This window comes from Telopea speciosissima, chromosome 7, assembly GCF_018873765.1.
Source record: "Telopea speciosissima isolate NSW1024214 ecotype Mountain lineage chromosome 7, Tspe_v1, whole genome shotgun sequence".
NCBI classification, from domain to species: Eukaryota; Viridiplantae; Streptophyta; class Magnoliopsida; order Proteales; family Proteaceae; genus Telopea; species Telopea speciosissima.
The window spans coordinates 29,126,784-29,143,711 of record NC_057922.1 but is presented as its reverse complement, the minus strand read 5'-3'; the positions used below and the strand labels follow the sequence as shown (position 1 = coordinate 29,143,711).

Sequence of the window (16,928 nt, the reverse complement as noted above, 5' to 3'; positions counted from 1 at the left end):
GTTCGTGGTTCATTCACCACCATGAGCCTGGGATGGTTGAGGTCATCTTACCACCCCCTCGGGCTGCAGATATGGACCTAGGCCTCCCTCTTCCTTATGATGGACTAAGCACATCCGACTTTCCTAACTTCATCCGTTATTTTTCAAGTTCTTGACATCTTGGGTGATTATCATGTTTAGGTGGATGCGAGCCGATACGCCGATATGAGGCGTATGATGGCGAGCATGGATGAGATGATCATCTCGCGTGTGGACGCGGGCCATAGTATGGTAATGCTTCGTCTCATCCCCCCCTTCTCTTCTTTCTTTTTTTTCTTTTCTTATTTCAATTATTTATTATTTTTTTCCTTGCTTATCTTTTGATTTTCCTCTCTCTCTCTCTTTCTCTCTTCTTTTTTAGAGGGTTGAGCTCGACCATTGTCGGAGAGAGATTGAGAGACTCAGGCTTACAAATGATCAGCTGCAGTTCAACCTTACGCGGGTTGAGGTCGAGAGGGATGCCCTGATAGCGTCCCAAAGCGGAGAGGGGGGAGGCTTGGACGTTGACGATTACTCCCCTGAGTCATGACCGCTCCTCTTTTTTTTTTATTATTTGGAAATATTGTTACAACTATGTACATTTATTTTCCTTCCCTTCTCTTTTTTTTGTTTATACATTTTGGTATGGATACTGGTGCAATTTTTATGTACACGTTTCTTCTTCTTCTTCTTTTTTTTTTGTATACATAAATGAATTGTCTATGAATTCATTGGATATTTCTTTCTTTGAAATGCACATGAGACTCCATCCCTTTCCTTAGAAGCACAAATTCCATTGGTAAATGGTTCTATTACATGAGCAAGGACAGAGAAATTGAGAAAAGACAGACAAACAAGTAAAGATAGGAACATCCAATTGATATCACTTATTTGTAACATTTTTTGGATAATAGCATCACCACTTCTTGTGTCACATCTCTGGGGTTCTGAAATTTTCCATCTTAGGTTGTTCCTGCCTCGAAGATACTAAGGAAGTGATATAAAAACTGATGTGAGTTAAACCCATGAATCTCACATAATTGTTCCCTGATGTTTCTGATTTTTCTCTCTCGGCCTTCATCCAAGGGCAGTTCTATTGGATTTCTTGGACATCTCTCTCCTCCAAATATTTCTTCCAATCTTGGACCTTGTGGAATTCTGACTTTTTCCTTTGTATTTGATAATGCATAGGCCGGAGGTGAGGACACAGAATTGGTGTGACCAATTTTAGTTTTTTCATCAACCACATTTGGAATACCGCCGGAGATCCATGAAGGAAGTCTGTATCGTATTTCTGAGACTGACTCATGGTATCAAACCCTTTGAATGTTTCTGCTAAAACGGTAGGAGCGATGTCGCATCCTTCTTCAATTTGCCTCACCACTTCTGTAATTATTGGCGACATGCCTTTTCCTGGAGATGCTAACAAGTACCTCCCAATCATACAGAATAAGTATGCCCACTTTCTGCGTCGGATCTGTCTTTCTTCTTCAAATCCATTATTGTTGAAGATCTTCACAACTTTCAACGCATCCACCTTGTCATAATTGAGAACTTGCTTTAACTCCTCCTTATTCATGGCAAAGAAATCTCCCAAATTTTTGAAGAGCTGTTCTTTCTTCATAGTTGGAAGGAACGACTTTCCTCGAGGGGGTGACATCATGCAAGCCCAAAATTCTTCAATGGTCGGAGCCAGCCAGACTTTTCAGAAGCAAAACGCGTGCAATTGAGGGTTCCAGCACTTCGACACTTCCCTTAGTAAATCATGATGGAGCTTGAAGCAACCGATCCTTCCCAATACTATCAGATGGTGATCCTCTAGGAGTGTAGGCTCGTCCACATTCATTCGGAGAGTCCACTGATGCAACTGTTCGTCGAGTCCTTCTTTCTTTGGTCCTCTCATGCTACCTGTATCAAGGATTGGGTTAGCATTTTGCGACACAGAATGAATAAATCCTTTGTTAATAACCAGCTCTAGATGACTTTTACTCCTAAGCTAGGTCAAGGAATGGAAGGCCAAATGGCGAGATTTACCCATATGTACAAGGGATGCCGGCTGGCAGAATTTATGGGAGGAAACCGATACAATGCCTTCCTCTTTTTTTTTCTTTTCTCTTTTTTTTCTTTTTCTCTTTTTTTTTTTTTTTTTTGAGACCGTACCCGAATACATCGAGTTGCCTATGTATCCCTTCGGAGGAATCAGGTCGAACGTAGTTCAAATTGCTTCACATATCTCAGACAAAATACTTCTTTAGCTGGTCCATATTGACCAGACCCCGAAGATCTTCTCCGTCAAGATCAGAGAGTTGGACCGCCTGCCCTGGCAATATGGTCTTGACTTTGTAGGGTCCACTCCAATTGGGTCAGAATTTTCCTCTTGGGTCGTGGATTGGAGCTCGCTGCTCTCTAAGGACCAAATCTCCTTCTTCAATGCTCCGAGTGCGGACACCCTTATTGAATGCCCTAGCCATTCTTTGCTGATATTTCTTGAGATTATCCATGGCCTTCATCCTTTTCTCATCCAGGAGATTGAGCTCTTCGTACCTGGCCCTTACCCATTCCCCTTCTGGCAATTGACTATCGAGTAAGACTCGAAGAGAAGGGACCTGAATTTCTACCGTTAATACGGCTTCCATCCCATATACCAGGGAATACGGGGTAGCTCCGGTAGAGGTTCGGATGGATGTCTGATACACCCATAAGGCTAGTGGAAGTTTCTCCACCCAGTCGTTGTGTGTATCTGCCATCTTTTGCGATATGAAATTCATATTCTTGTTGGCTGCTTCTACTGCTCCATTAGTCTGTGGCCGGTAAGTAGTTGACTTATGCCTCTTAATGCCAAATTGGTTACAGAGTTCTTCCACTTTTCCCCTGAAATGCAGGGCCTTGATCTGAAATCAACTGTTGCGGCACCCCGTATCTGCAGATGAGATTCTCTTTTATGAACTTTGCCACCTTGGCGGAAGTTAGAACTGCATAAGATTGAGCCTCTACCCATTTTGTGAAATAGTCGATGGCGACTAACACGAATTGATGTCCATTTGAAGCCTTTGGAGTTATTTTTCCAACTACATCAATTCCCCAGGTAGAAAATGGCCAAGGGGCATTTAATGAGTGCAACTCTGTCGGAGAAATATGAATGATGTTGGCAAATATCTGGCATTTCTGACATCGCCTTACGAAGGTAGCACACTCAGCTTCCATAGTGACCCAATAGTATCCCATCTTGAGAATTTTCTTGGCCAGCATCCTTGCATTCATGTGTGGTCCACATATTCCTTGATGGATTTCTTCCATAATGATTTGAGCCTGATCCTCATCTACACATAATAGTTGGATACCATCATAAGACCTCTTATACAACAAGTTTCCTTGGAGGATGAATTGAGTGGCATATTTTCATAAATGCCTCTTCTCTCTTTCTGAAAACTCTTCAGGATATCTCCTTTCCTTGATGTAGTCGACCATTGGAGCATACCAAGGTCTTCCATCCTCGGTGAGCATATTGACTGGTTCTCCATATGCTGGGCAAGTCCTTCTTTCTATTAGGAAGGACTGGATCTTGTCTCGAGTGTCACATTCTACCATGGACGCCAAAGTGGCTAAAGCATCGGCGAATCGATTGCTATCCCTGGGCAGATACTCAAAAGAAACTTCCTTGAAGCATTGCGCCAGTCGTTCTAGATAGACTTGGTAGGGCTTCAACTTCTCATCCTTAGTCTTCGACTTTCCTTGTGTTTGACAGATCACCATAGAGGAATCTCCGTAAACTTTAATTTTGTCAACTCCTACAGACAGAGCCATTTCTAACCCAATAGCACAAGCTTCATACTCTGCTATGTTATTGGTACAACTAAATTCCAATCTGAAGGCCATTGGCAAGTAAAAGTCCTTTGGGGTTATCAATAACACCCCTGCGCCAAATCCTTTTTGATTAGCGGCTCCATCAAAGTACAGATGCCACCCCCTAGTTGGTCCAGCTTCTATGGAGTGCAAATCTTCATTTGGGAAGAGGTCCTCTGTTACTCGAGAATCATCCTCTGAGGGAAATGCTGCTAGATGGTCAAAGATTGCTCGCCCTTTCACAGACTTTTGACTGACATAAGTTATGTCGAATTCTGATAATAGCAACAACCACCTAGCCATCCTCGCTGTCAATGCTGGTTTCTCAAAGAGGTACTTAATTGGATCCATACGAGAGATCAACCTGACAGGATGTGACACTATGTAGTGCCTTAGGCGCTTAGTTACCCAAACCAGAGATGTACATGTCTTTTCTACTGGGGCAAATCAAGTTTCGTACTCTATGAATTTCCTACTCACATAGTAGATTGCATGCTCTTCTCCATCCGCCTTGCCAACTTGGGCCATCATTGATCCGACCGCTGTTTCTCCTACTGACAAATATAGGAGCAAAGGTTCACCAAACACTGGAGGGACAAGTATGGGAGGAGAAAGTAGATACTCTTTGATCTTCATAAAGGCATCTTGACATTTCTCGTTCCATTCTTTCAGCTCTTTCTTCCTTAGGAGTTTGAAGATAGGTTCACAAGTGGATGTCAATCGAGATATGAATCTGTTGATGTACTGGATGTGGCCCAAAAACCCTCGTACCTCTTTTTCTATCCGAGGTGGTGGCATTTTCGTGATGGCTTTTATCTTGTCAGGGTCCACTTCTATCCCTCTTTCGCTGACAAGAAATCCCAGTAATTTTCCTGCTTTGGCCCCAAACACACACTTCTGAGGGTTCAGCCTTAGCTTGTATTCTTTGATTCTTTCAAAAAACTTTCTGAGAGATGCAAAATGGCCTTGTCGGTCAATAGATTTGACTATCATATCGTCGACATATACCTCTACTTCTTTGTGTATCATGTCGTGTAGGATAGCCGTGGCCGCTCTTTGATATGTTGCCCCAGTATTTTTCAACCCAAAAGGCATTACTTTGTAACAAAACATGCCCCAAGGTGTGGTGAAGGCGGTTTTCTCCCTGTCCTCCGGGCACATACTAATTTGGTTATATCCTGAGAAACTATCCATGAAGGACAGTAGAGCATGGCCTGCAGTGTTGTCTACCAAAATGTCGATGTGGGGTAACGGAAAATCATCCTTCAGGCTGACCCTGTTTAGGTCACGAAAATCCACACACATTCTGACCTTCCCATCTTTCTTAGGGACTGGGACAATATTGGACAACCATTGAGGGTACTGGGTTACTTGAAGAAATCCTGCATTCCATTGTTTGATTACTTCTTCCCTGATCTTCTCACTCCATTCCGGCTGCATCCTTCTTAACTTCTGCTTGACTGGGCGAGCCTCCGGATATGTTGGTAATTCATGTTGCACAATCTTTGGATCGATGCCGGGCATATCCTTGTAGGACCAGGCGAAGACTTCCTCAAATTCCTTGAGGAGAGAGATCATTTGGGATGTTTTGTTATTGTTGAGAGAAGCACCAATTTTGATTATTCAAGGGCATTGATCGGTCCCTATATTTACGGGGTGGGTATCCTCTCGGACGGGTTGAGCTCTTCTTTGCTCCAATTGTTCTAACAGATTACGATGTTCTAAGACATTATCATCATCAGAAGAATAGGAAGAAGAAGAAGAAACATACTCAGAATCAGTAATTTCATTCATGATAAGGGGAAGAGTACAGACAGGCCCAATGGACTGGACATTTCCACCGGACTTAGATACAGACTCAGAGACAGACTTTGACAGGACTATGCTAGAGCTGGTTACAACTTCAGACTCATTAATATGGAAATCTTCCATTATTCTTGCCCAATTTTCTATGGATCCTTGGAGAGGTTGTATGAGGAGATGTGGTGCTAGTCCTTCTTTTTCTTCTTCAATGATCACCGCTACTTCGAACAGTTTGCCGATCCCTTGATCCCCTGTGACTTCCTTCTTGCTGGCTTGATCCAATTCTATGGCTATCCAGTCTACTTCGTTCTTAAAGAATATTTCAAGTCCTGGTAGACGTCCGCCCTGCTCTTGATTGAACCATGGTTATGGATTTCCACAGTAAGGGAAGTCTTCTCCCTCTTTCACGAAGTACCCGTTCAGAGTCTTGAAATATGGCTCACCATTTTCCGTACTATTCTTCTGTCCTGTGGCTTTCTTCCTTGGGTTCTTTAGGTTAAATCCTAATCCACAACGGTTGGCATTGGTTGGTATCTCCGGGAACGGCGGTACCCCCTGTTGGTTTTTTCCCAGTCCTAATCCAGGGAAATATTTCATCTTTCTCAAAATCTTTACAGAGGCCTCGCTCCACATTGTCAGGAATTTCCCTAGACTCTGGTCTTCTTCACTTGCAGAGGTAGTACAAATGTGGCCGATTTCAAACCTGCCCAGCTGCACTTCTTGCGAGGATGAACCACCTACTTCAATGTTGGCCAAAGTGTGTACCATTTCCGGGTCTCCAAAAATGGTAATCACTTTCTGGTCATATATGAATTTCAGCTTTTGATGAAGACTTGATGCTAGGGCTCCCGTTGAATGCAGCCATGGTCTTCCAAGCAACATATTGAAGGATGCTTGAATGTCGATGACTTGGAAGTCTATGGTAAAGCAGGCAGGTCCAATCTTGACACTGGTGGTAAGAATCCCAATTACCTCCCTTCTAGAATTGTCGTATGCCCTGATGGTTTGACTAGACGATTTCATTTTGTCTAGAGATAAACCCATGCATCTGGCTGCTTTGAGGGGCATCACATTGAGGGCGGACCCATTGTCTATCAGAACCTGGGGGACCTGATTCTTGTTACATTCCACCGTAATGTAAAGTGCTCGGTTGTGATTCTTTCCTCCTAGGGGTAAATCCTCTTCTGAGAAAAAGAGTGACTGAATGGCATAAGTGGCCCCCATTATGTGAGATAATTCCTCAGGCCCCATTTCTATGGGCACTTGAACCTTGGTAAGAGCTTTCAAAACAGCTTCTCGGTGGGTTGGTGACGCCATTAATAATCCCTAGATTGAGATGTTGGCTTGGGCTTTCTTCAATTGGTCTAGTACTCGGTTTTTTGGCTCAACAACCGCCGTTGATTGGCTAGACCAATATTTTTCCACTGTCAACTCTTTATTCTTGAAGTTTTGGCCACTCCTGGTTTCTGCCACCTCTGACTCTCTTTCTTTAATGACCAACCGGACTGGGCAAAAGTCCCCATCTTCTTCGTCACTATCAGTGATGATAAGAGGACCCTTGGGATAAATTCGGGTTTTACCTCCTTCATCCGACAAGGCCACAATAGACTTCCGGGCTTGATTTAGGATTCCTGACAGGGTTTCTCGCTTTTCAGCAACTTGCTGGACTGTATGGGATTCTTCTGGTATCAATTGGCCAATGGCATGAAAGGCTTTCGAAGTCGCTTGGTACATCTTTCTTGCTTCCGCCAATGACTTATAGAAGCTGCGATCCTTCTTTTCTCCTTGAGAAATTAAACTTTCGGACTCTTTTCTGGGGTTGAAATAACTGGGTGGATATTCCCTGTTGGGTCATTTACTGCTTCTCCCTCATTGACATGACACATATAGAAATCATCATGTGCTCTTGCCCACGTGCGGTATTCTCTGTCACCCTGATATGGAGACGGGGGAGGAGTCCCACATAGGTCTTGTGTTAAGGCCAAAGTTAACTTTACAGAGTTTTCCAAATGGCGAATTGCTTGAGGGAGCGCCCACTGTTCTCTAACAGGTTCCAGCTATTGAAGCTCCTCCTGGTACTTATCATCTAAGACCGCCATTCTCATGAGTGTTTCCTGGATTTTATCTACATCCCGGTGGATCTTGTTCACCCGAAATGATAATTCCCATGGTGCGGGTCCGCAAATGTTCTCATACTTCTCCAGACGCGTCCTTGGTTGCCAAGGTTCCTCATCCTCCATTTTTTGCTTCCCCTTCGGACACTTCAACATTGGATTCCTCTGATGCAGATTCTTGCTTACTTTCATCTTCTTCAGATAATTGTTCTTCTTCCAACGGCTCTTCCCTTTCATCGTCGATGTCCATAGGAAAGATACCTCTGGTAGGGTCAATGTGAAATTCCCCGAGGCTGATATCATTGATCCATGCGTCCCATGTTTCACTTCTTCGAGGTGGATCTGGATAGGAGAATGAATCTGAATACAAGACCAGGTCTTTTGGAGGAGTTCCAAACAGATCACAGGCCAAAGCATTGACTAACCAAGTCATATTTTTTAGCTCATGGAGGGTTCGAGCGAGTTCATCGCTCTCATTTGGCATCACCAAACTCTCACAACGTGCTGCGAAGTTACTACACACCAAATCTGGAAATAGAGAAGTAGCCTTGTACAGGATCTCTTGAGTATGGGTGGAAACATCGAGTATATCTACGACCTGATAGAAGGCGCTCATGTTCCAACGCTCAAAATCTTCTCTGGACACCGTCCAATCGCCTCTGGGAACCTCTGGAGATGATATCTCCTCATCATCTCTGCTTTCATACTCATCTGATGATACGGGTTGAATAAGGCTGGTAGGGTCATTATTATCATCGCTTCCGATGTTATTTACTCAATCCATCGCTTCTACTCCTTCGTCCTCCATCGTTGGACTTTGCTCGGCATACTCTATCCATCCCTCGTGGATATCTTGGTCATCTTCCTCATCTAAGCTGTTGTCAATATCTCCCCCTATATGGGCAAGAGAGACTTCTTTGGTCAGAGCTTGTCCAATAGCTAGTGCTGAGACTGCTTTAAGGAGCTGAGGTGTGACTCTGGTGATTTCAGTCCCTTCTTCTTCTTCAGGAACCAGGTGAGATATTTCGAATGATGAGAAACCATACTTGCACAATGGTGTCATTATCTCGAGACCCTCTAATCCATACTCTAAGAAATCCAACTTCAGAATTCGGTTGATGGATGCTATACCTCTACCTTGGTCATATGGTTGCCTGCCTGTTTGGATATTCCCGTCACAATTGGTTTGGGAGCAATAAATGCAAATCTGTATCCTTTCTGCTCATGCTTGCCGTGACTGCTCATCTCTTCCTGAATACCACGGGATGGGCTGGATTAATGTAGTAGGATCTTGGAATGGTGTCTCTTCCTGCAGCATGTTCACTGATCCTGTAGACGACTCTGGGGAATAGGTCCCCTTCACCAGTGGTTGTGAGATTTTCCATGCAGGTATCTGGTATTCTACCCATGTGGCACCTTTTGACTTTGGATGATAGAAAGGGGAATCGGGCCGATCCACTTCCTGCGACACCTCTTGTCGAATCTGTGGTTCTTTTTCCTCCTTAAGTTTCTTGGTCAACATTGCTATATAGACGTGTGCCTTCATTAGCTTCCTCTTTCCAACTGGATGAATCAAGGTGGTAGGATCTGCTTGCTCGGCATCCTCTTGAAGTATATTTACTCCATGGTTAGGTAGAGGATTTGTGGTGACATTTGGCGGCTGCTTCTTCTAAGTTCAATTTTACCCTCGTCAATCAAGTCCTGGATCGCATGCTTAAGAGCTAGGCATCTATCCGTATGATGGCCTTGTTGGTCATGGTAATGACAGTACAGATTGGGCTTATACCAGGTAGGTGGATTGTTCAAATCCACAGGCTTAGGAGGAACGGAATTGATCATTCCCTGTTTCTTGAGCTTGGTGAATAACAATGAGGGCATCATTCCTTCAAAGTTGAAATTCCTCCTGGATGCTTCAGATTCAGTTTGGATCACAAGAGGGGTGGATCCTATGGCTACCACCTGGACTTCTGCTGCCTGGCTGCTTGTCCCTACAGCATTTCCTCCTTTGGCTCTTGGGCTTTTCCTTGTCGAATAGCTTCCTGATGCTTCACGGGTCATACCCTGATTCTGCCTTTCTTTAAAGATCTTATCTTCAATCTTCTTCCCGATTGTCATAAGAGCATCAAATGTTTTGATGTGCTGGTAGTATATCTTCTCACGGTACTCTCCATACAGATTTTCTAACAATATCTCGACCTGCTCTTCCTCAGTAGGGCGGTTCCACATTTTTGCGGCCTTCTCCCTGAACCGCATGATGTAGTTTGAGAACTCTTCACTTGGTTCTTGCCTCAAGGTTTCCAATTCTCTTCGAGTAATATCCATCTCAGTGTTGTATGAATATTGCTTAGTGAAGGCTTTAACCACAGAGGCCCATGACTGGGTTTGGGTGTGATCAAGCTGGGTTAACCACCTCAAAGCAGATCCGGCCAAAGAATATAAGAACGCCTGTCCCATTTGGTTTTCAGAAAGTCCCCATGATCTAGCAATGGTGGCAAAAATCTTGAGATGAGCCCTAGGATCTCCCGATCCGTCGAACTTATCCAATTTCCATTTGAAATCTTCGGGGATTTTCCCTTCGGGAAAGAACACCAGGTCTGCTTCATCTTTTTCTTTGACTTTGCCCTTGACAACCACTTCCAACTCGGCTACTTTTTCACTCATTTTCTTCTCCCTTTCAGTCTCAGGAGGGTCCATAGGGTGGCTATCTTCCCCTTTTTCTACTGGTATGATGATTGGAGTCTTGAGGGTTGCAGGGTTAGTTTTCTGGACTTCTTGCTCTGCTGGTCCAGCTATGGATCCACCCCTAGATAGTTCATGGACCGACTGAACTAGTTGTGCCATGAGTTGCCGCATTTCGGCCATGTCTACTTGCAGTCTATCCACTCGATCTTCGACGTGACTTTCAGACAATTGATCCTCCGGAGGATTCATGTTACTCACAAGTGATATCTCAGAAGATGAACTAGAAGAATGAGAAGGAATCAGGGATCTTGAGGAGAATGGTGGGTTGGCTCGAGTCAACCTTCCGTCGCGTCGGACCTAGATGGATAAGGACGGAATCGTGCTTCTACGAAAGAGAGAAGAATACCTAGTTTAGACCCTAAGAAGGCTAAAGAAGAATTTCATTTTATTTATCTATTTTTTTTTTTTAATCTTTTCCTTTTGAGTTTTTTTTTTTTTTATGATTTTTTTTTTGGTATTTTATAACATTTGTTTCATTTTATTATTTTATTCGACTCAAGTAATCGGAGTGGTCATCAGAGTTTCAGCAGACTCCTTCTGAGACCAGACTTTGAATGCCGTCATTACCCAAGCATTTTCGAACACAACAACAAAAAACAAAAAACAAACAAGAGAAAGATCCTAGTTACCGGGTTATTGATGATTATGCCTGGAGTCAAGATGAGATGCCTTCTTTTTTTTTCTCGAGGGACATGTAAGGTTCCATTATATGGAAGTGCTTCCATTTTTCTTTGAGGGACCATCGTGGGACTATGGAATTCCTTATCTTTGGTGGTATCTCATATCAAAACCAGGTTAATCGTCAAATGACCCTAAACTAGGTCTTTCTTACAGCTAACAAAGGTTAGTTTGTGTCGTACCCTAATCATATGTGGTCTATTTTCCTACATGATGCATGTAATGGGTAGGCTTCCATAGGATAGAACAAGGCCACCCTTGACAGAACCGATATACCTATCGCTGGTGGTCGCGAATTGTAGGCACGTGGTTCTTTTGATATACCTGGAGAATAGGTTACACAAACTCAGAGTAATCGAGCTAGTGCCTTTTTTGAGTGGCAAAGCACTCCACGACACACTAGTGAATACCCTCGTTGGTGATTCTAAACTCGTCAGTAAATATCAAGGGCTGTAAGCCGCGCGAATTACCCATGACTACTCATGGGGTCCAACGACTAACTACGGGGGTAAGAGGAGTTCCCATGCAGTGTATGTGTGCAAGAAAGTGGTACAGGAAGCGGCTATCATCCGATCTCAGAGTACTTAGCATGACGTGCCTCACCTCCCCAGGGGTAAAGGCACGACAGGGAGTACCCTCGCCGTTTGATTTCACTTCGAGCACTATGCATGATGCGGTTAATACACACAAGGGTTAGCCGGACAAACATATTATGGTATTTATTTATTTTTTTGTATTTTGTTTTGTATATTTTTTTTTATTATATTCTTTTATTATCATTATTTTTTCCTTTTTTTTTTTTTTTTTTTTTTTAATAAGTTTAGAGAGAACATTCTGTCATTTATTGATAGCACCTATTTAGAGAGTTTGACCTCGGGTGGACATTTGCCCACCACGTCCCCAGTGAAGTCGCCACTGTAAGTACCGTGGTCCTTCGGGGCAAAGGTTTCCTTTGCCCTAAATTCCAAAAACCTTTGCCCTAAATTCCTTTGTGGTATATTGGCGCCATAGGGTTTTGGGGGATACATGTGTGTGTATGGATGTGGATAACATTGTCAATGTATGATAAATAGGGGATTGGGATCATGCATTAAAATATGTTAACATAATGAGAAGTCGCCACCTAGGGTTAGGGCCTAGGACCCATTAAGTGTAGCTCTAACCGTGGTGAGCGGAATCGGGCTACGTGACTCCATATGGTCCGACCAAAGGTTCGGGTAAGGGGTCAGGTTACGAGTGTGGGAAGGTGTTAGGCACCCACCTCGCCCGGTCAAAGCCGGTCTCTCTGTGTTAGATGCTACATAAGGACTAATGTTGTCTCTCTCTTATTACGGAGATGGGGGATATTATGAACTACATTCAGATGCTATGAATTGAACTAAAGCATAATAAACTACATTATATATGTGAAAAATGCGGACTAAAACGGTAAAATACGAAAGAACTACATTGGATCAACAAAAATGCAATAATTATACCTGTATGGTTGTATGCCCCTGGCTCAGGGGAGATGGACGAACGGACCGACGCTGCTTCTTTCTCGGCAGAGTAACGGCTCTTTCGAGTGATTTGGGAAAGAGTAAACAGACAGAATAATGTCTGTAATAAAGGAGTTTCGATGGTTATCCGTGCACAGACGGGATACCAACGCCAAGGAGCCAAAGCGCTCTATACTCAGAGGGACAATCGAAGGATCTGTCCATCACAAGAAAACTTCAAATACTCACACACTCATGAGAGAAGGAGGAGAAATGAGGGTAAAAAGGGAGAAAAAGAGGCTAGGAATCACTTGGGGAGGGTCTCTCTACCCAAAATTCCTTGGGAAATGTGGGAGGGGACCCTCTTATTTATAGGGAGGGACCCTTTCTCTCTCCTGACTGAATAAGTCCTCCACGGTGCCGTGGAGATGTCCATGGCGCCATGGGGGACTTTTCCACGGCGCCGTGGGTGACGTCAGCAGGCTAATGTCACACCCCCTCATGGCGCCGTGGAAATCTGGTACACATCCCCAAGGTGTCGTGGGAAGGTACCCACGGTGCCGTGGGAGTGCAGTGCCATTTTTCTTTGTTTTTGGGTCTAAAATAGGTCATTTTGTGCTCAGCATGGTTCTTGGTCTTATGGGCCAGTTATCTTTGGGTCTGAAAAGAGGGAGAGTGCGTCCTCCATCGTCCATGTCCCGTTGTCATCATCGCCAATCAGGGGGTGACAAAAAATCAGCGTCTACACAACCCTTATAGAGCCCCTCTTTGTGAATCCCATCAACTAAATACCTATCAACCCATCTCTCCACATGCCTTTGTCCGTCAATCACCCCCAAAATTCGTGCTCATTATGAGGACAGGATCAGTACCAACCTGGGCACCAGAGCCACGATAACTCTCCAAGAAAGGTATTGAATTTCATTCATCACCAACTCAGCCAACAGTCCGAGCTCACAAGTGCCCTCCTATCCTTACTACCTCAACTTTCGGCATGCGCCATCGCCCAACCCCACCAACCTATAATCACAGACTCGGGGTCCCTACACACAAATCTCTATATCCAAAATGGCCTTAACTCTAGAGGTACGGAAATGAAGAGCTCAGGAGGGGACCACACTAGCATCCTACCCATCAAGAGACCAACCTCTGAAACACAAGAAATCATGAATGAGCATGCGCAACATCTTCGTGTATCTTCTTCTTTAACCCCATCCTCTCAAAACTATCAGCACACCAGTAGGAACCTCCATCACCAGGAAACTCATGTCACATCATCGGAACCCAATAAGCCCAGGAACAAAGCTAAAAAGGCAAAGAGGAGCCAACAGGAGAAAAGAAAAGGGGCAGAACCGAAAAGCCCCGATAGTGATGATCAGCATTTTTTATTGCGAGGACCTATGGTGGTTGGGGAAATCAGCCCCATGGGTTATTATGAAACTTTTGAGCTGGAAATGTTAAGGGCTAGGGAGACCCTTGACAATCCGAACCCTTATGAATCTCTCCAAACGTGAACGGCCAGATATTTTCTTCCTTATGGAAACTTGATGCACTCAACAAAAGATGACCAGGGTGTGCAGGAAGTTGAAGGAACGTCTCTTTTTACTGTTCATCCAACTGGAACAGGGGGAGGCCTTACGATCCTATGGCATTCTAATGTGGATTTGAGAGTGCTTCAATCTAATAACAGGTTGGTGGATGTCTCGCTATCAGTAAACTAGGGGACCCCTCTATTTGTCACGTTTGTATATGGGGATCCAATAAGGGCCAATAGACAAATAATTCAAATTGGGGGTAAGAGGGGAGATGACTGGATTTGTCTGGGTGATTTCAACTCCTACTTAGGGTGACATGAGAAGATAAGAGGCAATGTTAGGGCCAATAATGATTCGGTTAAGTTCTAGGGAATGATTGATAGTTGCAATCTCATGGATATTGGAGCTAAAGGGCCAACCTACACTTGGAGTAACCGTCGTGTTGGTAGTGCGAATATCCGGATCCGATTAAACAGGGCCTTGGCTAATATTGCTTGGAGGAGGAGATTCACAGAGGCTAAAGTATTTGTCAAACCGGCCATTGGGTCGGACCATAACCCCCTCCTTGTTGATACTGAGGGTGGAAGGATTCGTGGCTCGAAACCTTTTCGATTCGAAGCCATGTGGCTGCGACACCCGCAATGCATGAGTGTGGCAAACCAAGCATGGCACATTCCGTTAGTAGGAGAGAATCACACTCAACTTTGGAAAAGAATGGAGAACTGTAAGGAGGTGTTCAAGTGCTGGAATGCCGATGTCTTTGGCAATATTCAAACTAATATCCGGAGGCTTCAGGAGGAGTTAGAGTATCACCCGAGCCTTCCGGCTCCAGCGTATTCTCAAGAGAAGGTAAATATGATTTTTGAGCATCTGGCGAAGGAGATGGCCAAAGAAGAAGTCATGTGGTTATAGAAATCTCGTGTGGACTAGCTCAGAGAAGGTGACCGGAATACAAGTGTTTTCCATATGTCTACCATCCAAAGAAGGAACCGAAACAAGATTCTAAAGTTAAAAGATGGGGAAGGTAATTGGTCGTGTGGTGAAAAGGAGGTCCACCAGATATTGCAGGAGCATTTTAAAGATATCTTCACAGTGGAAGACACCGATCCTAGTGCGTGTCAGTATGTCATTGACTCGATTAATCCTATGGTTCCCATGGATCTGAATGAAGGGCTGGCTGATGCTCCTTCGCTTGAAGAGATTCGCAAGGTGTTATTTTCAATGGGCCCCATGAAGTCGCCGGGACCTGATGGGCTTCCTCTGATTTTTTTCCAACGGTTTTGGGATTTGATTAACAATGATATTCTTCATTTTGTGACTAATTTTTTCAGAATAGGTATAATGCCCAAGGAGATGAACCGGTCCCTGATATGCTTGATTCCCAAAACTACAAATCTAGAATATGCTGAACAATTCCGGCTAATTAGTCTTTGTGGGGTGGTTTTTAAAATAATCACAAAGATACTTGTAGCCAAGATTCAAGGAGTTCAGATTATCTCCAAACCAGTCTGCCTTTGTTCTGTCGCGTCTAATTTTGGATAATATTTTTATCATGAATTATTCCATTACATCAACAAGCAGAAGAAAGGAAGAAAGCGTTTTTTAGCCCTGAAACTTGATATGAAGAAGGCATATGGCCACTTGAACTGGAAGTTCATAGAAAGTATGCTGCGGAAGTTGGGCTTTCATCCAAAATGGGTTGATCTTGTCATGGCTTGCATTCGATCGGCTTCCTATAGTTTACTTGTGAATGGCTCCATTCATGGCTCATTTATCCCATCTAGAGGTATTCGGCAGGGAGACCCATTATCCCCATATATCTTCATTCTTTGTTCCCATGCTTTTTTCGTCAGTCATTGAGAAAGCCGAGCAAGGAAATCTCATTCAGGGAATCAAGGTGTGCAACCGTGGCCCTTCGATCTTGCACCTTTTGTTTGTAGATGACTGTCTCGTTTTCTCGAAAGTGAAGCTGAATGGGATTTATAACCTGAAGGCATGCCTTGACCTATATTGTGGTGCGAGCGGGCAAGCGATAAATCTGAAGAAATCCTCCTTGTCATTTAGCCCAAACACACCTTCAAAATTCAAGCGGTGGTTCTCCCGGATATTGCAAGTACCGTATGGTAATGGCCGGTCTCGGTACCTTGGTCTTCCCTCTCATTTTGGTGTTTCCAAGTATCAGGTTTTTAAATATCTGAATGCCAAGGTCGCAACCCGTCTTCAAAGCTGGAAGCATCAGCTTCTCTCTCCTACCGGGCGAGAGGTCTTGCTTAAGTCGGTGGCCATGTCAATGCACAATTTTATTGGGTCCCACTTCAAGATACCTGTTTCGATCCATCACGAGCTAAGAAGAATGGCCTCTACTTTCAATTAGGGTAGATCGGTTATTGCTAAAAAGGTTCACTGGATTGCTTGGGAGCGACTGTGTAGATCCAAGCTGAAAGGAGGCCTGGGTATGAGAGACTCTAAGCTTCACAATATGGCTCTTTTGGCAAAGGTGGCGTGGAGGTTATGAAATCAACATGACTCGATGTGGGATGATTTCATTAAGAGTATCTGCTACCCAAACTTAAGTTTTCTTGACGCCTCACTGGACGGCCAACCCTCGTGGGTGTGAAGAAGTATTTTGGAAGGGAGGAAGTGCCTTGTTGAGGGCCTCTTTTGGCAGATTGGAACCGGGGTTTCAGTCCACATTTGGGAGGAAAAGTGGGTTCTAG

At 44.0% G+C, this 16,928-nt stretch overlaps 1 protein-coding gene across 1 annotated transcript; it reads left to right on the top strand.

Moving 5' to 3' along the window:
* The first annotated feature begins 14,583 nt into the window (after positions 1-14,583).
* LOC122668425 lies at positions 14,584-15,123 on the top strand. The gene has a single exon (XM_043864990.1). The coding sequence runs from the start codon at positions 14,584-14,586 to the stop codon at positions 15,121-15,123; it is 540 nt and encodes a 179-aa protein (XP_043720925.1).
* The last annotated feature ends 1,805 nt before the right edge of the window (positions 15,124-16,928 follow it).

What these genes read in the sequence shown, in the direction of transcription:
- LOC122668425 (XM_043864990.1), top strand. Translation starts at nt 14,584, where the DNA reads ATGATTGATAGTTGCAATCTCATGGATATTGGAGCTAAAGGGCCAACC.